The sequence below is a fragment of the Hippoglossus stenolepis genome, chromosome 10, assembly GCF_022539355.2.
Source record: "Hippoglossus stenolepis isolate QCI-W04-F060 chromosome 10, HSTE1.2, whole genome shotgun sequence".
Lineage (NCBI taxonomy): Eukaryota > Metazoa > Chordata > Actinopteri > Pleuronectiformes > Pleuronectidae > Hippoglossus > Hippoglossus stenolepis.
In genome coordinates, this window is record NC_061492.1 from 3,956,667 (window position 1) to 3,978,117 (window position 21,451).

A 21,451-nucleotide genomic window follows, 5' to 3' on the forward strand; every position below is an offset into this window, starting at 1 on the left:
TTCAGTGTGACTCCTCGTTTTCCTCTGTGCCGAGTTGCAACATGAACAAATTCACCAGACGGTGAGTCAAAGCTCAGTTTGTTTCATGACGGTAAAAGTTTAATGCAACACAGATGTTATGGTTTTGCTGACAACATGAAACATGCAAGTCAGCAAAGATCTGATGATCTGTTCACTCTGAGTGTTCTGCTGTTGACTCTTAACACAAACATCTGTTTGAAGGTCACACTCCTGCTGTCGTAAGTCTCTGCTTGTCTTCAGACAACGTGGAGGACCGGAGAACGACAACACACATTTTGTTATTTCAACAGTTTATGTTGTCTCAGCTGTTTTAAATATAATGTTTTTTATCAGGAAATTTGTTCCTCTGAAGAAATCTCTGAACCAGGGAGAGCTGGAGCTCGTGATTTGAAAACATAACAGTCTGGAGATGATGTTGGCCGAGTTTCAGGAGGTGGAGGAATCATGGACCATGAAAAATACGAGATTATGTCCAAATCCAAAGGGAAACAGATGTTTGTCTGACACATACTTGCTAAAGAGTGAGTAAAACATTTTTTTTTTAAAGGCCTGTGAAGAAACTGTGGTGCTTTACAATTTGAGTCACTGGTATAAACTGGTAGCAGGGATGTTTATACATGTTTAACTTTTATTTTGTTTATTTTCAGGAGGAAAAAAACACAAAAAAATCCCCAGAAATCAGCAATAAAATGTCAAATTAAGAGGAAACAACCAATTAAAACTAATAATAAACTCTGCACAGAAAATATAAAAACCTTTGTTAGAAAATACTTGTGTGTATGTATATAATCCTCACTCATTTTTCTAATATGTCCCGATAAGTAAAAAACTCAATTTGTTTTTGTTGAACAAAGTGAACTTTGCAAGTTGTTCTAGTTTTGCAAAAGTAAAAAATAATCACGTACATTTTTAATGTTTTGTTGCAACACATAACCCTCATTTTGTAAACTGCAGTCACGCACACGTCTGTTTTGAATCACACATTTTCGCGGGAGTTGAGCTGGAATTGTGGGAGGGAGGATGAGGGTGAGGAAGGGGAGGTGGGATTGAGGAGGAGGGATGTGGATGGAGGTCTGGTTCTGTCAGCTGCACAGAAACTGGCCGGGGGGAATCTTTTTTTTTTCTCCTTCCACTCCTGCAGCAGCAGCAAACAAAGAGCAAGATGGGAAAGTCATTGTGCTTGTTGGCTGCTGTGATTTCTCTGGGAGTTTTCCTGCACAGAGCCGGAGCCAGAGAACCAATAAACCATGCAGCGGCAGAGAGCTCTTCACTATTCAACCGCACAGATGTGCGTGTGAACTGGACTGAGTCTGTCACTGGGGAGGATCAGAGCAGAAAGCCACCGACTCCCACTGCAGCAGAGACAACGTTACACAGTGTCAAACAGCTGGACTCCAAAGACATCAGGCAGGACAGTGAGGAGGTCAACAGCAAAGAAGAGGACGAAGAAGAAGACAAAAGACATGTCAGCAAGAAACAAGATAAGAAAACTAAACTGGGTAAGAAAAACACATCACTTTTACCATCTTAACATAATTAATTAATAAATGATGCATTCAGGGACACACTGAGCCTCTGATTTACATCTGCTGAACCTGTCAAGCATGAATCAACTTATGTTTATCTAAATACAGGGTTCTTTATCAATAAATTACTTTTTATAATTTTTTTACAGCTGACTTGTAGAACTTGTTTACATGTTTTCCTGTCTTGGATTTTTGTGAATAACGTATTTTGTACGATAACTAAGGATTGTTTTCTATATATTACTATTTTCTATACTGTACTTTTAGAAAAAAAATCCTTAAACAATAAAAAATATAATAAAAAATGTGACGATTCAAAAATCACGATCAAACTTTTCAACCACATATGATTTATCTAGAAAAGGGTGAATGAAATTAAAATGAATAAGAATAAATAATATTACTGTTTGTATTTTAAAGTTATAAGAGGCCAAATAGTTGCAGGTCCATCAAATCCAAACCTTCTTTACGGATCAATCACTTTTGGATTCATTGTTTTGTCAATAAAATGCCACAAAACAGTCCATAATTAAAAGATATTAAAATCACTCACAGAAAACCAACAAATATTCATATTTAAAAACCTGAAATGAGTGGATGTTTGACATTTTTCTTAGAAATAGGATTATAACAACTTTCAGACAACTGCCAAGTCCATTAGACTAAAAGTTTCCTCTCTACACGGGATTTATTAAGAAAATTAAGTGTAAAACTGTGAAATCAAACACTAATTTATGCTATATTGACGTGTTCGTTAGAGCTCACTCACAGGATTGTCAAAAATATGATTTATGTTTAATTTCATGAGGGAAGAGGCAGAACAACTGCAGCGAAATCCGAGTCAGATGTTTGCTTTCATGTGGATAACACGCGTCGGGCTGCAACTCAGAGAAAGTAGTGATAAAGTTGTCTGAGAGGGTGTTTGCCAATCATTATTTATGAATAGTCCACAAGTCCAAAACGTTCATAACAGAAGGACACAATGTTCACATTTCAGGGGATGGGACTAGAACATACTTGTGTGGATCCACTGCCTAATAAAACAACCTAAAGAGAACAGACAAAGCTGTGCAGCCACTTCCAGGAGAGTTTGAGATTGATGGGAATGTTATTGCTCGTTCACAAAGTCGTAAAATACTCTGCAGCTGCAGCTCCTGTCTTCCTGCTCTACTAAAGCTTCGACTTTACGCTTTTGGCCCCAAAACTTTGTCTCAGATTACATTCAAACCCTCCACAGGCGCACTTCTTCCTCCCAGACACAAAGAGGAGGAGGAGGAGGAGGAGGAGGAAGAGGAGGAGGAGGGCCTCCAAACCTCCACTGAACTGACCCTGGACGATCCGGGTTATTCCCAATGCTGGGACCTCATGTTACATCAGCCCTGTTTTTGCTAACTCAGGGAAACCAGCAAGACAGCGTTTAAGTTTAACCCTTCAGCTCCCAGTCCCAGACCAGCATCTATAAGCTGATCCACACGAGCACAGACACAAACCCACAGAGGATTTTATCTCATGATTGCTTTTCCTTTTCCTCCCAGACTGTCCCCCTCTGGGGCTCAAGTCCCTTCGGGTTGATGATAGTCAGATCCAGGCCTCCTCCTACCAGCGGACGGGCCTGGGTCCTCACAGGGGGAGGCTGAATATCCAGGTTAGTCCAAATCCTTCAAAACACCAAGTACCGACTAGTTCAGTTTGGTTTATTTGTTTGATATAAAAGGGTTTAAAGCCTCGGATCCCACACATCTGCAATAAAATCGAACTTATTTCCTTTGTGGTCCTTGATGTAAAAAGAAAAGAAAAAAAACGATTGAAGTTAAATGCCGTCAATTACAAGACTTAAGGGACCAAGAAACAAGCTCCTGACGACAGATTAGAAGATTAGAAATAGAACTGCACATGTGTAACTTTGAGGCTTTTCTGTTTTAAAGATTCTACTGATGTCAAAAGATAATGAAAAACAAGTGTGAAATCCATCATGTAGGACAAATAAAAGAAGAAGATTTTAATTCTCTCTAATACTCTGAGGGTTTAGTTCCTCTCAATAAAGGCGAAATTCCAGAAAAAATATCTGAAAAAAGAAAGAACAACATCCATCCATCCTTTAGTTACACCACCCACCACTGACTATAGGATATCATTTACTGGGGGGGGGATCAGGGTGATGTAACTGGAAAAAATTTAAACTGGCATGCACAAAAAAGAACAGATAATGAAAAATATGAACCGTTACAAAACATGATAAATTAGGTCGAACATTATTCTTTGTTCGCGCTGCAATTTAAACTGAATGGAGGAAACCAAACCCCTGATGCAAAAATTAGCTACAGACACAAACAACCATTCGCTCGTAATCCCATTTATGGTCAATTTAGAGACTTCGAACAAACTAATCTCAGTGTGCAGGTCTCTGAACTGTGGAACTCAGAGAAAACACAGACACAAGGAGAACATGCAAACTGCCGCCTCACAATATATGCCCTTAAAAATATCTTCTAATGCTTAATCATTTACTTCCTAGCATCACATTTCATTTCTATCCATAAATCCTGCGGCATTCTTCTGAAACTAAAAGACTAAAGTAAGCTGCCTTCTCTTTTTCCGCTGCTTTTATTGGCGTGTGAAACTAATAAGGCTCCAGGGACTGGAGTCGCAGTAGTAAGTGTTCGTGTTGAGCACTTTTATGAAGCGTCTTTTATGAGTTAGTCACTAAACAATCTTGTTCTGTCTTAAATCTGCCGTCTGAAAGCAATTGCCAGGTCAACTCCAAATTCTTATGCAATGCTGCGTACTTGAGTCAGAGCCTTCTGGGTCAAATTATTAAATATAAAAACACTAAATCGAACATGTTTTCCTTGTTTTGTTAAAGTCTGGTATTGAGGACGGGGACCTGTACGATGGAGCCTGGTGTGCCAAGTACAAAGACAGGAACCAGTGGCTGGAGGTGGACGCCATCCACCTCACCCTGTTCACCGGAGTCATCCTGCAGGGCCGGAACTCCATCTGGAGGTCAGGTAGTGTCAGGAGCAACATCAAAGAGTGTGTGTTCTGCACAAACTGGTTTGCAAAGTGGGCTCCAGACGTATTGAACCGTTAAAGATGGAGACGTTTAGTGTTTTGCAAACTAGCTTGGCTGTTTAAATTCAATGTTCTACGTTACGAGAACAGAATGATCTTAAATTGTTGCACTGACGTCTATTAAACTGTGATTTCTTGTTCTTCCTGGTTCACCACAGCTGGGACTGGGTCCACACCTACAAAGTGCAGCTGAGCAATGACTCTGTGAACTGGAGAACCTGCATGAACGGGACCAAAGAAGCAGTAAGAACCAGATCTCTTGTGTTTTTCTGACTCCAGGAATGTAGCAGTGCTGATGACCCGTGGACCTCATGCAGATGCAAAACACATTTTCAAGAGTTTGTGCCAAAGAGAAATATTTATTGTAGAGGAACAATTTTAAAATGAAAACAATTGAGGAAAGTGTGGCAAGAAACTGAAGTTTGTGGCTGAGAGACAGTTACACTGCCGAGGAGTAAATGTATTAATTTCACATTGAATTATACAGATATTTATAGGGAACCAGAATCCAGAAACCCCGGTGCTCGGACTCTTCCCTGTCCCCAGTGTCGCCCGTTACATCCGGATCAACCCGCAGACCTGGTACGCCAACGGCACCATCTGCCTCAGGGCGGAGATCCTCGGCTGTCGTGTGCACGGTGGGCAGAGATGTGTCAGAATTACATAAAGGATGGTTGTTACTCTGTCAGTCAAACAAAGCTGCTGAAACCTCGCGTGATATTTCCTCCTTAGATCCAACTGATATCTACGACTCGGAGCCAGAACCAGGATCGAAGGACGCTCTGGACTTCAGACACCACAACTACAAAGAGATGAGAAAGGTCAGAGTGGGACGAGCGGCCCGAACATTCACGATGAGTAACTGTGGTTCCAGGGATTTTACTCACAGACTCAACAGTTTGCAGATTTTTCCTCACATTCCAGATTGAACCCTTTTCAAGGCTTTTAAACCAACTTCTTTGTTCTCACAGCTCATGAAGGCGGTGAGCGAGGAGTGTCCGGACATCACCCGCATCTACACCATCGGGAAGAGCTACCAGGGCCTCAAACTCTACGTCATGGAGATCTCAGACAACCCCGGCAAGCATGAACTCGGTAAGAAAGATCCAACTCGTCTCCCCCTCGCCCTGAGTTGAGCTGCTCCGGGGCCCAGTTCAACCTCCTCCAGTGTTTATACAGTGTGGTTCTTCCTGCAGCACCACACAGGGAGGCGGGGGGCTCTCCTGTGTAAACACACTGATAACAGTTAGAAATTGGAGCCTGCAGACCACCAAACAACACAGGGCTCTTTGTGATGCTGTCTTCAGATGCAGGGAAACAAAGCCGCTCAAGCTTGACTTTGTTTTTTCACAGAGAAATTTCATTTGAAAAAACGACTTCAATCCCACAGGGGAGTGATAGTGTTAGTGGTTTCATTGTTTGATTTGAAGAGGAGGGGCAGGGATGTGTGTCTTTGATTTTTGAATTAGAACAAATGCTGATGTATGAAGTTCGGATCTTGTGTCTTCTGAGTCTTTATATTCTGGGATGGCTGCCATCGTTTCAGGCCAAAAACATTGTGATTACTGGCAAAGCGCACGTGGACCAGTTCCACACTGATTCCTAACACAATACAAAAGGGTTGAATGTTTTCATCTGAGAGATTGAATGTGTTCCTGATTTGACTTTGGGTTTGAACCTGACGAACTTCAGCAGCACAGTTTTTAACACAAACTAAGAGATATATGATCCCATCACACCTTTTTTTAATCGTTTTAACATTGGCTCCTAGTTTGTTTTAGGATGGATTCTACATTTCTATTGATGACGATTAGGGCTCTTTATGGCCTGGCCCCAACTTAAAGGCCATTTAGATGAATTTCTCCACATCCATTGCTCTGCAGATGAGGTGACGCTCTGGTTTTATTTTCGGCAGGTGAGCCGGAGTTTCGCTACGTGGCCGGGATGCACGGGAACGAGGTTGTCGGTCGAGAGCTGGTCCTCAACCTCATGCAGTACCTGTGCAGTGAATACAAGAAGGGCAACCAGCGCATTGTGCGACTGGTCACCGAGACACGCATCCACCTCCTGCCCTCAATGAACCCGGATGGATATGAATTCGCTTACGAGAAGGTGGGTAACGCTTTAAAGCAACACTATGTAGGTTTTACTGGGCAGCAGCGCCCTCTGCAGCCACAGGGGGTCTTTGTCGTCTGACTCGTCCGTGCGTCCATTGCTCGTACTGACTGTTTTCGGATTGACCGATGTGCTGCAGGGCTCGGAGCTGGCCGGCTGGGCGGACGGGCGATACAGTGTTGAGGGAATCGACCTGAATCACAACTTTCCGGACCTGAACAACATCATGTGGGACACTCAGGAGACGGCAGCCGATCCGTCCAAAGTCCCCAACCACTACATCCCCATCCCAGAGTACTACACCAAGGAGGACGCAACCGTAAGGAGGCTTTGAATACTCTGGGAATGACAGCTAGTACCATCCAATGGGTGGGCCGTGCAGGTTCCTCAAGCTCTGACTCAAGCTCCACCCCCACTCCTCTAAATATGGTTACTTCTGGCTTTAAAAAACCAAGATGGCGCAGGATGCCAAACTAGAGGCTTCAAAACGGCAGCTCACAAACCAATGGGTGTCACGATGGGTTGCCACCGGTTACCACTTGTTCAGGAACCGTTTAGTTGGAAGCAACAGGGTTTGAAAATGGTTTTACTTTGGCGCCACCTCATGGTAATATTAAGAATGAACAAAAGAGTCATATTCTGATGTTCTAGATAGGAAATAAACTGTGAAAACGTTTAAGAGAAGATTCACTGAATCGCCTTTGATAAACGTCCAAACTCTGCTTTTTACAGAAGGGGACATGTGGTCGTTCTTAGGTTTTCAGTTGTACAAATGTAGGTCAAACTGAACAGTAGGTTTTTGTTGGTGTTTCCACTTCAGCTGCAGAATCGGCCCCAGATCAGGAAAAGCATTCAGAGCCATAGAAAACAGGGATTTTTTCCAGGAAGCCTGAGCATCGTCACTCAGTGTTCGGTAACAGTTCGCAGGACACGTGTAGAAACTCTGGTTACAGATATAAAAATATACACGTTTTTCTTTTTCACTCTGACTTCTCGAAGCCCACAGAGTCTGGCTGGTGTTTTGTAGGAAAATGTTTCGCCCACAGGAGCTGAAGTGTTACATTCTCAGCTTGTGGATGGAAATACACAGAAGAAGTACTATTGCATATCAAACCACATGTTATACATTTGAAAATATTGTACTTTTTATTCCACTACCTTCATCTGACCCCCGTCTCGACTCGGAGCCAAAAAGTAATTTCCACTCTAAACTCCAACAGTCTAATTTAGAGAGTTTAAAACCCTGAAGAGCTGATTTATCCAACATTTCAACAAAAACACGAAAAATTATAGAAATTTACAAGAAATTCATAAAATGCATTGTAAATTTATGAAGCACATTTTTTCCCCTTGATTAATTTCTTGTACAACACAATTTATTTCAGGGACCCTTGACTTATCGGTCTCTATGATACATAAAGAACAAACACCATCTTGAGCCGCTGGAACAGAAATAAGCTGTTTACACATTGATGCATCAGTATTAACAATCTTAAACACTTTGCCTTGTGAAGGCATTATCTTAAAAACGCCTCGAGAGAATCCTTTCAAATTTAACACAAATGTTGACCTCGACTCATGAATTGACTGATTAGATTTGTGTGGTCAAAGGTCAAAAGGTCAAAGGTCAAGGTCATGGTAACCTCACTTAATAAGCTTTGGCCTCTTGAACGTTATATCTCAAGTTTGCCTTTAGGGAATTTCTTCACATTTCGATCAGTTGTCACTTGGACTCAAAGATGAACTGATTCCATTTCAGGGGTCGACGGTCAAAGGAAGTTCTGCAGAGAAAGTACTTTTATGTTGAGTTCTTCACGTACATTTTCCTGATAACAGTTTTGTATTCTCTTTGAAGTAGAACCTGTATTTGTAACAGAGAGTTTTCATGTATTGATAATTATTATTGAGAAAAGAATCGGACCCTCTCTTCCACCACCGTCCAGGTTGCACCAGTGACCCGAGCCGTCATCAACTGGATGCAGGACATTCCCTTCGTGCTCAGCGCGAACCTCCACGGTGGAGAGCTGGTGGTCACGTATCCCTACGACTGCACCCGTGACTGGATTCCTCACGAGGACACCCCCACGGCGGATGACGCCTTCTTCCGCTGGCTGGCCACCGTCTACGCTTCCACCAACCTGGCGATGGCCAACCCTGAACGACGCTTGTGCCACTACGAAGACTTCCAGGCACACAACAACATCATCAACGGCGGAGCGTGGCACACCGTCCCCGGCAGTGAGTCACAGCACCGAGCTCCTGAAGAGGTTTCATTCAGACTCCACTTCGCTGTCTGTGGAACGTCTAGAGAGGAAATCAGCTGCTTTCAGTTAATGTCAGAAAAAACATAGCAAAATTGTTTTGGCCTTGATTATTTTATTCATTTCTTTAAATAAGTTTTTTTGAAGTTCGCTAGGAGCTTGAACAAGAAACAACTTTCTAAATATATTCAATAATGTGTTGCTCTGCTCAATTCTGTGGAGAACAGTAAACAAGGAATGACTTAGATGTGCAACTTACTGAATTAGGAATTGTGGAAGGATGTTGGCCCCTCTGTGTAAAATACAGGTATATAATCTGAATGTTATATATATTGAATGGTTTGTAGGCACAGTGTTTCAGTTGTTTTTTCCTGATTTATGCTGGTTGTGTGTTTTCTGCAGGTATGAACGATTTCAGTTACCTGCACACCAACTGCTTCGAGGTGACGGTGGAGTTGTCCTGTGACAAGTTCCCTCACGCCAGCGAGCTTCCCATCGAGTGGGAGAACAACAAGGAGTCTCTGCTGATTTACATGGAGCAGGTTCGGCTCAGGGTGGATCCGTCTGTGCAAAAAGAAAAAGAAAAAAGATGCACACGAGTTTTAAAGTTCTGCTTGTTGTCTCCACTCAGGTTCACCGAGGGATTAAAGGTGTGGTGAAGGACAAGATGTCCAAACAGGGGATTGCAGATGCTCTAATAAAGGTGGAGGATCACGAGCACGACATCCGATCAGGTCAGCGAGAGTTTAAAACTAGTGTTTCCCCAGATGTACCTTTTGTTTTTTGTTGTTTCTTCACTGAAAGCACTGAGAGGCTCAGTATTTAGTATTCAGACACTTAATTCCAACAACATACACAGTTTAAGGGAAATATTAGGCTGCTTTTTCAGTGCAATAACTCAATTTACATGCAATTTGTGTAATATTACTGTTTTTGTTCCTCAGCATATTAATTCAATATCATATGCAATATTATTATATCATAATACTTACTCCTTGATCTTTTAATTTCTACTTACTGCAACTTTAGTGAAGTATTAGTTTCTCTGTCTAATGTAAATATGTTTATCTTATTCTTATACTGATTCATTAAATTTGTCACCACCAGAGGCACATGTACAAAATTAGTTGATTACAGCACTTCACAATAAAATCTAGTATATAGTTTGTATTTGTTTGTAAATTATATCCTATTTCCCTCCTGTAGCTACTGACGGTGACTACTGGCGTCTCCTGAACCCGGGGGATTACAAGGTGGTGGTCTGGGCAGGGGGCTACTTACCATCCATGCGCCGGTGCCGCGTTGGAATGGAGCCCCATCCCACCATCTGCGACTTCGCCCTCACCAAGACGCCCATTCAGAGGCTGAAGGACATCCGGGCCAAAGGAGGGAAGATCCCCCAGGAGCTGCAGCTGCGTCCGAGCCCTGAGGCTCCGGAAGCTCCGCGCCAGCACCAAGGCCCTCAACCGCCGCCGGGAGAGCCAGCGGCTGCAGCAGGAGCAGACGCTGCTGACGAGGAGAGCTCGGGCCTCCGGGGGCCGGAGAGAGTGAGAGGAGGCGACGGGCTGAAGGGGCCTCAGGGACAAGTAACATGTTTCTACTGATATTAAAGGGTCAGTGAACCCAATTTACAAGAATGTGACGTGAAGACAGTTTAAAAATATCAAGTCTTGGACATTTCTACTTGCACCCAAGTGGCGATGAAAGCTTCAGTGTCACAGTTGAACAGTTTTGTTTCTGGCTGTGTTGACCCTTTAACACAGATGAGCCCGTGACCGTCACTCAAACACTGACAAAGGTTGACAGGATATTTAAAAAACTTCCAAAGTAAAGTTCCACAGCCTGTAAAGGATCATTGTTCTCTATCGACAGGCCTCCTTCAGTGATAATGTTCAAATGTACTTGTTTTGTGAATGTTGTGTTCAGCTCCTGTTGTGACACTGTTGTGTTTGTTTCTTATCTGTAAAGAGACTTTAGGATTTAAGTGTCAGCTGGTCTGATATCTGTCTTTTTTTCTAACAGGAACATTAAATAACTCTCTATTAAATCTTCCTTAATTGTGTAATTTATTCTGGTGACGACTTCTTGACTTAAGGTGAAGAGGGATTGAAGGTGTTGGAGCAGCGGCTCCAGGCCTGAAGGTCACAGACGTGAAGAGTCATGAGGAACAAGAGGAAACAAGATAAATGTGCTGTATATTTAATATACATATTTGTATAGTCATACTATACTGGCTCACAGTGGATGTACACAAATATCAATACATAATATTTTCTAATATATGATTATAGTAATAACTTTTTCTTTTCTTTCTTCAATATTTGTGACATCTGACAGGAATCAAACTACAATTAAACTTCACAATCGTCAAAATATGTTTCCTAATATTTAATATCTCATTTTCTTTTTTGAGCAGTTTCAAAACCACCAGGACTTTGAATTAAAGTTTTCCAGGTGTGATCCATTTTCTTCCAAACATCCAGAAGCACTTTTACGAGTCTTGTCACATTTCTAGAGTTAAAACCACACATATTATTATTATAATATTTAAACTCAATCATTTTAAAAGTGGTGAAGAACACAAGACGCCCAAGGATTAGAAACTGGTTGGGAACCACTGGAGCAGAACTTCCTGCAGATTCTTCACTGGCGACGTCTTTGCCTGCCATCTAGTGGTTAATGCTCAGCTGCTGCATGTGAGAATTCAAAAATATTACAATCCCAAAACCCAGAAAGGAGCCAAACACCAAAACAGTCCGCAGTGCAAAAGAAGCCAACCTTTAATTTCTGTGAGAAGTACCATTGTGGGGATAACTTGCCGTTTGAAGCCAGGAAGGGAAACAACAGTGCGAGCAACTCAACAATGTGTTTGTGTCTCGTTCCGCCTCCACCTGCTCAGCTGGGAGGCGACGGTGCACAGGTACAGAACGACAGAGAACATTCAATCAACAGGTCAAAACTCAGAGGAGACAAGGAAACGAGAAGGAAACAGAACAAACTGAATCCCTTTGTTTCTCCACCTGAAGTGAAAATAGCAGATAAGACACTTCTGTCTGAAGAGCTTTTGAGTTTATGTTCAGCCTGGAGACTCGTTTGACCTTCAGCTCGACGACTGTCACTGTAAGTGTAGATTATTTATGAAATCAGGGAAGAGAAAAGTCCCTGATTGACGGAGCTGAGGGTGAAACACAAACATCATGAGCACTGAGGTACAAAGTGTTCAAACGCCTCCTTCCTCTCTCTCACACACACACACACACACACACACACACACACACACACACACACACACACACACACACACACACACACACTCACACACACACACACACACACACACACACACACACACACACACACACACACACACACACACACACAATGATGTGGCTGAGTTACACCTGTGTTTCATCTTTTCACCTCAAATCCACAAATCATTTCTTAAGAACTTCATTATACTCTTCACATAGTTTGGAAATTCAACCTGTGATAGTTTCTGTCAGAGAGTCGGTCGAGAGCGTTGACGTCTACGAAGCTGCGTTCAGGTCACATCCTTAAAACTGTGAGCGGGAAATTACTTGACTTGACTCCAGAGGTGGTTGAAATTGGGTTTTTTATAATTTACTTTATCCCTTTTAGCTTCCAGATGGGTTTTCACAGTCTGTCTGAGGGTTTCAGGAAAATCACAATACTTAAAAAACCTCAGAGAACACTGACCTGTAGGCGAGATGTGTGGAACTTGATGTGAAATATCTGCATCGTGTAAATCTGGTTCACCGAGCACTTTAAAACAAATGCCAGGAAATGTTTTTTAAGCTTTATACTATTTGACGTTAAACAAAGGTAATTTCCTCTGATGGTTTTGAATATTTGATACTAAATGACCTTTAAACCAGTTTGGCACAACAAAGATCTGCATATATGAGATGATGACGTCTGTAAAAAGCTGTGTTCAGGGACGTGAACCTCTCACATCAAACACTTTATCGAGCTTTAAAGTCTCGTGGATTTTTCTATTTCAAACCCAGTCTGCTTCACAGCTGCAGACTTCAGGCTTCAGGTGCTTGAAATGATTATTTTAGAGTCATTTCATCCCTTTATTACCAGATGGGTTCATCACAGCCTGACTGAGGGCTGCAGCTAATTTAAACCTCAGATTTTAATACTCATCTCACACTATTTGAAATATCTGCATGTAAATCCCACCCGTCTAGTTCAGTGATCACTTTTAAACTAATGCCAGAAAATGTTATTAAAGTTTCCTACATTTTGAGCTTTGGATGGTTTTGATTCATATAAACTAAATGATACTGCAGAGGCCACATCGCTGCAGATAAACACCAGTTTTACAACATATATCTGCATCTGTTAGATGATGAAGTCTTATAAGCTGCGTTCAGGTCACATGAATTTAACCACGAGCAGGAAGAACCTCTCACATCAGCCTGCGAACTTCAAACGGCCTCATGTGTTCACACTTTATCGAGCTGTAAACTCCGGGTCCGGGTGTTTTCAAACGTTCCCACATTTTGAGTGTTGTTCATTTCTGGATGGTTTTGATCAAAATGATACCGAAGAGGCCAAATCACTGTAGGTAAACAGCATCTATCAGACGATGCAGATATAAAGCTGCGTTAATTCCACTTCTCTTAAACCTCTCACTTCAGCCTCTGCTGTCAAATGGCCTCAAGCGTTCATGCACGCGTAACTAAACTGAACGGTGAAAGCAACGTTCTCTCCTCACTCTCCCACAGGAAAAGACAATCGGCTCATTTCCCCAAGAAGTCAAACATCTTTGTTTTTTTAAGTTGAAGCTTTTGCAACATGTAAAGAAATATTTTTAAAACCCAATAAGAGCAGATGTGTACGTTCAGTTCACTGCAGGAGACCGTCCACGCAAAACACATTTTGGCATCTGACAGCTGCACACGCGGAGCGACACGCTCACATAAATAAGAAAGTTGAATCTTCATAAAGGCCGGTCTGCATAGTAGTACACTCTTATCTATTGGTCACACAACAGCACATATTGATCTACTCTGCAGTCGCTTTGCACTGCAGCCAGTTTACATCACACACCCACACATGTGCTTGGTTCTTACAGCAGATATACTACACAGGTTTCACACACAAAGCATCAACAGTGGTTAAACAGTCGAGGGGAACCGCTCCCTACTTAGAGAAGAAAGAAAACGAAGCATTTATGACGCGAGGATGGAAGAGATGAGAGGAAAGGAACCAAATACTGATGATGAGGAATCAACACTCGAGGTTTGACGTCTGAAAACGAGTCGTTTCTTGGCAACAATCCTGTGAATATTAAACTGAAGAAGATTCTTCTGCCAACAAACATAAACAAGCCCCTGAGGAAGAGGCTGGAAATATCTTCTTTTTTGTTCTCATTATTAACCCGAACTGTGAAAAGACGAAACCCAAAAAACTGAACTGATTCTACAAACAAATCTTATCTGTGATACTGTTAAAAACACATGAACCCTGGCAAAACATTTTCCTTCTTCCCTGTGAACTAGATGGAGGCTTGGTTTTCATTGGTGTTTGTTAAGTTTGCAGGATTAAGTAAAAACAGTTTGTGGTGAAACTTCAGAATGTGGAAAGAAGCCATTAAAGTTTGGTGCAAAACCAGATCAGGAACCGGATCCAGGCCATTTCTTTACATTTACACTTATTTCTCAGATAATAATTCATGGATCTTAAAGAAGATAATTTGTAGGGGACTGATATTTATAAGTGGGTGTAATTTCACGCAGATCCACATAAATATAAAGATCTAGCAAATGTAAATATAGTTTTATAAGGGGATTCTTGGGCCTTGACAGAGGTCTCTAGTTTTGACTTAATCCAACAAACACCAACCTGCTGCTGAAACATTCACCCGTGAACCAAAATGAGTTAAAGTAACTTCTCCCGAACAATTTCACAATTTACTTTTGTTTGAGTTACAGCTACAGTGCCAGAAACGACAAACTACATTTGTGAGCAGATTATAAATATTTCCGTTCTCCAAAAAGGAACCAGTGGACTGGTTTTGAGAAATCAAAAATAAATCCTTTTGGGAAAAAGATGCGGTTTGAAATGTCTGATTTCCTTGAAAATGTTGGGATTTTAATTGTAGATTAGTGATCGGAGCAGCAGGTGGGATTTTCTGTTTTCCAGAGAGCATAAAGTTTCCATTCACAGACTGAAGATAAAAAAAACACAAACTGTGGAAGGAGAAATGAGAAGTGAAGTTCCATTCTAACAAACCCTACAAATAAATCCAACACCGTGCTATGAGCAGTGCCGACACTGTTACACCAATGTCACCAGTAAAAACATTCACACGATGAAACTGAAAAAAAACAGGGCGGAGGTGGAGGAGAAAAAGTACAGGTGGGTCGGAAGTGGAGAGAAAGGCGACAACGATGAGGTCCTATAAGTTCAGATTGTATGAGCAGAGAAGCAGCACCTGTAGAAAAGAAGGCATGAGCAGAGCGAGGCGTTCCGCAGCGGAGCGACGCGGAGACAGCGGCAGACGCGAGGGGCCGGTTGTCTGGTTTGTGTCGCGAGGAATCAATGGATCAACGTCTGTTTGCATCCTTAGTGTTTTTTCTGCCGACACAGCAACACGTGGACGTCCCGAGTCTCGGAACAGGTCAAAGTTTTCTCCCGCGAGAGACCAAACTTCATCTCTTGTATGAAAAAAAACAGCCACAGAAGACTCAGGATGATTCCAGGATCAGGAGAGTCAAAGTTTTTGGAGAGTGAAGCCTCTCCTCAGTCTGGATGGAAGTCTGTAGTTTGCAAAGCCCCATGGTCCTTTTTAACCCATTGAAGTTCAGACAGGCTGAATGTTTCCATCCACTGCTGCAGTCTGGTCAGTGGGGGGGCACTGCCAAAGTCTTCTTCTTCTTATTCTTCAATTTCTCCTTTTCCAAACAAACTGAGTCTGCTCCACAGCTGCAGACCTGAGTCTAGTTATTTGAGATCTGCTTAAACCAGATTAGTTTCAGGATAGGTGGGTTTTTTAAGGGTTAGGGTTCAAGTAAGTGTTTTAAAGTCAAATCAAGCCTCAAAGAAAAGTGACTTTTCTTGTGTCACACTATTTGAAATACCCGCATGCATTGTAAGAACCCCCACCACCTGATCCACTGAACTTTTAAAAACAAACATCAGGAAATTAGTTATTTCGGGTTTCTACATTTTGAGATGTTAAAAAATGTGAATTCCTCTGATGATGTGTAATTTAAACTGAATGATACTGAAGAGGCCAGAATGTTTTGCACGACAAATTTCTGCGTATCTTAGACGACAAGGGTCTAAAATCATAGAAAATATGAAGCTGCACATATAATATTTTGGGGCAGTGCAATTTTTACCAGATTTTTTGTGCAACTATCAAACTAATCAAACCTGGAAAACACTAAATGCTTCTTCAGAATCGTTCCCGGTCTAGTTCCTGATCAGAGCGTCTCGACCCAGGTCTGCAGTGCATCGTCCTCTGACCGCACCTGAGGCTAAAACTTGGGCTGGTAAAGCGCCACGCGCCCACTGAGGCAGCCCGAGGCCAGCTGGCAGTGTGTCGGGGAGAACTTGGTGGTGAGCACCACGTCGCTGTGCGAGTAGATGGAGCGGATCTCTTTGAGGCAGCTGGTCTGGACGGGCAGGCAGTCCACCAGCTCGCCGCAGCGCTCGTCGAAGGCAAGCAGGCGGACGCCGTAGCCGTACGGCGAGCAGATGAGCCGTCCGTCCGGGCTGAAACACAACTCCTTGATGTAGCCCCGCCCCACGTTGGCCTCCTCGATGTAGTGGGTGAGGCGGAGCGAGCAGCGGGGGGAGACCAGCGGGCGGGTGGGCGCTCCCTCCTGGAACTCATACACACACGTCCACTGCAGAGAGAAAGGAGCAAAGGTGGAGGATGTGGTCAGTGTCACACCAAGAAACAATCATGATGGTGTCACCGCTGGAAAAACACAATCTAAGTTTAAAGAGAAGTTATGTTCAGTCCGACAGCAGCTGCCATGTTCCTCAAGGAAGCTACAGACGTCACGGTTCAGGTGTATTAATGCTGAGATGTCATACTCAATGAATACAGCTCCGATGCAACTCCTATACTACACCACTAGGGGTCAACGGAGGTCCTAAATTGCCTATCTTGTCTATTAAATATGAAGAGAGAGACGTGTATGGATCTCAGAGATAACGAGCTAATGTTTCTCACCTCCTGGTCGTCCATGTTGCTGGAGCAGCGGATGAGCGCGGCCCAGCCTTTGGGGTGGAGCTGCAGGGAGGTGATGCAGTTCCCTCTGTCCCTCTCTCCTGGGATCTCTGGAGTCAACACCTCCAGACTATTCCGGGGAGAAAGTCCTGTGAGCGAGGGGGAAAAAAGGGGTTTGATCATTTTATAGTGTAGAGAACTCACTAGTTTCTCTGTTTTATCTCCCTGGTTGTCGTACCTTCTCTGTGAGGGTGGATCTTGCTGGAGTCATTTCCCTGGCGAGGAGTTCCAGCTGACCTGGACGCCGACGTGCCGCCGTCTGCAGGATCACCACAGGGACAAAAGTCATTCTCATAGAATAGTGATGTGACAAATCAATCAAATATCTGATCAACAAAACTTTAAATTGCAAACGACATCAAATGGAGAAAATCAAACCGTTGGCATTTATCAGAGCATAGTCGACAAATATGAAAATAAGAGAATAAAGAGAATGAAAAAACTCGACTCTAAATCACCAGCGTAATGATTTCCTCGTTAGCTAATTGACTGATGAGTGTGTGAGGTTAACAAACAGGGACGGACTCAGTATTAACAGTGAAAAGTAGGAAAAGACAATATCGACATTAAGAGTAAAGCCACAAAATATGTAAGTAAAAAAAGAAATTCAAAAAGTGTTAGTAATTGCAAACAGAGGCTGTGGTCTGACCGGAGGTGAGGGGGGTCCGTCGCGCTCGCAGCATCCGGTAGCTGCCCACCTCCAGGGACTGAGTGAGGTCCAGGTCGTGGAGGATGAGCAGGTACCCCGAGGACGTGGAGATGAGCATCTTGGAACAGTCGGGCGTCAGACGCATCCTCATCAGGTAGCGGGTGTGGAAGAACTTTTTGTGCGGGCAGCCGTCCTCTGTAAACCTGCAGAGGAAATGCAAGTACGAGACAAAATGATCCACTGAGAGATTTCAGAGTTGCATTAAAGCCAAAATAAAGATTTATCCACTTCCAAAGTTGTAAAGTTACAGTTTTAATTTGATGGAGATGAAGACAGAGACAGTTAAAATGTCAGTGATGTAGATTTTAGTTTTATGTGCAGCTGCTGTTGCAGAATGAAGTAACCACGGGAACAGGCCATTTCACAGGTGGTAAAGCTGATGTTACTGTTTTGTCTTCAACATAATGGAGCCCCCCCCCACACCTTTTATCTTGATATCGATTAACGAACGATTATTTGATCATTTCACTTTTCACCGTTAGATACTGTGACGCACAGTGCATGAAGACCGACCTGTTAGTGTCCCACGTGATGACGTTGCCGTCGAAGCCAGACGTGACGAGGAGACGCGTGTTGGTGTCGTACTCGATGTTCTTCACCCAGCTGGCGTGGCCGTGCAAAGAGCAGACCTTTGCGTTCAGCTTGCGGAGATCCCACAATGCAATAGTGGTGTCGTCGGAGCAGGTGGCAAACAAGCGATTGTCCAAAAACCTGCAGGGGCACAGACAGATTTTGACTTTAGATTCCCTCTCTAGAATAAAAAACACGTCTTGTTGTTTCACAGCCTCAACTTGCTGAGCTCCCTTCCTGCTGTGTTGAAGTGTGTGAGAAGCAGGATGCTGTGAACCCTCCTCTGATTGTTTCAAATAACAGAAATGCACCTTATGTTGTTGACACAGTCCTCGTGGGCCTCCGTCAGGGTTTTGATGTGTCTGGAGGAGATGGGGTCAAACAGCAGGACCTCCGTCTGCTCGCAGGCCACAGTCAGCACCGACCTGCAGAGAGCAAACACAGAATCACATCACACACATAAGAGAAGGAAAGAACAGATCTGGTTTAGAACCTGACGGCCAATATCAGCTGTTCACAGACATATCAGTGTCTGTGTTTGCTGATGTAACACTGATATAAAAGCTGAATAAAGACTTCGGATGTGCATTTATATTATACTCTATAATATCGGAATCAGCTTCTTTTAAATGTCTTATTTGACCTCATGCACAGGTGCCATGAGGACACACTGTCTCTGTGCGTTTGGTCCTGATGTCTCATGAGCGTGTGAGCAGCTCCTGATCCAGACTGGACTCAGCTTGACCTGGTTTGTCTGCAGGATTTATCTCCTGTCGCCTGCTCATGTTAGATGTGTTTATGGAGATTGAGGCTGTCACTTCTCAGGTCGTATTCAGATGGACATGTTTTGGTCAGTTGGTCCTTTACACGGTTTTTGTCCTATTGTTGTCTCATCACTAATATTGACCCGTTTCCCTGGACGTGTGAAGGGATCCTGGTGTTGGACAGATTTAACTGTGAGGAACAACAACAACAACAACAACAACACTCTCCAGCTGACTTCTCCCAGTGTCTCCACATTTCATTCATTTCCCAGTAAAAGCAGAAACCCCGCGGTCCTCCGGGTGAGAGGCCTCAGCCCGTCTTACCCGTCCGGGGAGTACTCCAGGTTGAACACGGCTCCGTGGGTCTGGGTGCTCAGGTTGACGGACTCCACCGCCGGGTTCATGGAGCAGTACAGACTGGTCATTGTCCTGAAGTTGTCCCTGGCTGGGTCTACAAACACCCCTCGTCTGATAGTCCTGCTCCGCAGCCAGGAGAACACGCTGTCCGCCCCGCTGCTCCCCGGCTGCGGCGCGGTGCTCGGCGGGCAAGGGGCTCCTGCGCGCCGGGCACCGGGGACCCTGCGCCGCCGCCCCCGCGCTCCGCTCGCTCCGGTGGCTCCGGTCGCTCCTCGCTGCTCCGGGGCCGAGACGGTGCCACCTCCCGGGGGATGTCATCATCCTCCTCCTCCTCCTCCTCGTCCGAGTCGTCGACGCCGGGGTTCAGCTCTTTGTCGCCGTCGGGCCTGTCCTGCGACTCGTCGGCGTCCTCGCTGGCGCCCTGGTGCTCCGAGCTCATTGTGGCCGCAGCCGTGTGGGTTTCGGGGGGCGCAGCGTCACGGCTCAGCGGAGAACAGCGCACTGACTCCGGTCACCATCCGAGCACGAACCCCGCGGCTTCCTCCGCTGCTTTAAGGCGCCATGACGGTGGATTAACGGCACGAGTTAAATCACACAAATTATATTTTGATGCTTTATCGCCGCGCGTCAAGTTGAACTCACTCGGATGCACATGCCGCCGGAAACGTTCAGATTTCACTTTCAACGTAAAACAATTTCACATGAAAATAGCACGCGTTTGACTTGATTAACAACAAAACACATACAACAATATTCAGTTCATTTTCAGCACGTTTTATTAAACTTCTTCCTGGTTGAATTACGTCTCAATAAATATTTTTTCATCCATAAGCATTTTAATCTGAAGTTTTAAGGCGGAAGTTTGTTGTTTTCATTTTAAGTAACTTGATGATTTTCCTCTTCACCAAAACAAATGGGAAATAAAAAGAAATGACGTGTTTCCGCTTCCTGGCCCACTGTGGAGGCTCCCTGAGTTTGAGTGCTGCCACCTGCTGGAAAAACCACGTAAGTTCATTTGTGCGTCACCTTATAATACTAATACTACTAATAATAACAACAATACTACTACTAATAACAACAATACTAATAATAACAACAATAATAATACTAATAATAACAACAATTATTTATTCAGCACTGAGTTTACAAAGTGCTTTGATGGCAAAGCAAGAAAAGTAAATAAAAGAGAAATAACAATCAGCAGGTTTCAGGTGGTAGGAAACAAGGTAGTGTTCAAATTAAATTAATAAATATAGAGCTGTGAATGAACTGAAAACTAGAACCCATAAAAGCAGTAATGTGACAATAAAAATAAATAAACAGTTAAAATAATAAAAGGGGAAAAGAAAACGATAAGAACACGACATCACATGAATACAAGTCTATAAAAATGAGTTTTTAAAGAAGTGATTTAAAAGAAGTCACTGACCCTGTGAGTCTTATCTCCTCAGGTATAAGTTCTAAAGCTGAGAGGCCTGAAGGCAAAAGCACGGTCACCTTTAGTTTTCAACCTGGACTTTTGATAAGATAAGATAAGATAAAATAATCCTTTATTAGTCCCACAATGTGGATATTTGCCATATTACAGCAGCAAGAGTCAAAAATAGGCATCAGTCAGTAATATTAAGTAACATGCAATACTTAAGTGTAAGTATAATAATACTTAAGTGTAAGGAAATATAAAAAATATAGAAATGTACAAATGGAATAAAAATGTATTTATACAGTGTAAGAACAATGTGAGCAGTGTGAGGAGATGTACAGTGAATGGATTACACATG

General features: G+C 43.2%; 2 protein-coding genes across 2 annotated transcripts; one reads left to right on the plus strand and one right to left on the minus strand.

Annotated features, from left to right (window-relative positions):
* Window positions 1-1,086: 1,086 nt before the first annotated feature.
* Window positions 1,087-11,037, plus strand: LOC118116457 (probable carboxypeptidase X1). Its single transcript, XM_035168160.2, is given in 14 exon segments — window positions 1,087-1,520; window positions 3,083-3,192; window positions 4,411-4,550; window positions 4,778-4,862; window positions 5,107-5,257; window positions 5,352-5,440; window positions 5,591-5,714; window positions 6,535-6,731; window positions 6,874-7,053; window positions 8,678-8,972; window positions 9,398-9,537; window positions 9,627-9,729; window positions 10,202-10,412; window positions 10,414-11,037. Coding segments are annotated over 14 exon segments (2,295 nt in total). The 5' UTR covers window positions 1,087-1,183; the 3' UTR covers window positions 10,547-11,037.
* Window positions 11,038-11,752: 715 nt separating this feature from the next.
* On the minus strand, window positions 11,753-20,311 carry wdr32 (WD repeat domain 32). The gene is made up of 8 exons (XM_047341724.1): window positions 19,911-20,311; window positions 19,638-19,869; window positions 18,861-18,974; window positions 18,493-18,690; window positions 17,920-18,122; window positions 17,449-17,529; window positions 17,214-17,359; window positions 11,753-16,881 (listed from the first exon to the last, which is right to left on the minus strand). The coding sequence occupies exons 1-8, from the start codon at window positions 20,107-20,109 to the stop codon at window positions 16,510-16,512; spliced, it is 1,545 nt and encodes a 514-aa protein (XP_047197680.1). The 5' UTR covers window positions 20,110-20,311; the 3' UTR covers window positions 11,753-16,509.
* Window positions 20,312-21,451: the final 1,140 nt, after the last annotated feature.

Bases quoted from the DNA above. Each gene is read 5' to 3' on its own strand.
- wdr32 (XM_047341724.1), bottom strand. From the start codon at position 20,109: ATGAGCTCGGAGCACCAGGGCGCCAGCGAGGACGCCGACGAGTCGCAG. The intron at 18,123-18,492 runs GTCGGTCTTCAT...TTTCCTCTGCAG, and splicing joins ATCACGTGGGACACTAACAG to GTTTACAGAGGACGGCTGCC. The intron at 17,360-17,448 runs GTACGACAACCA...CCTCGCTCACAG, and splicing joins GATCCACCCTCACAGAGAAG to GACTTTCTCCCCGGAATAGT.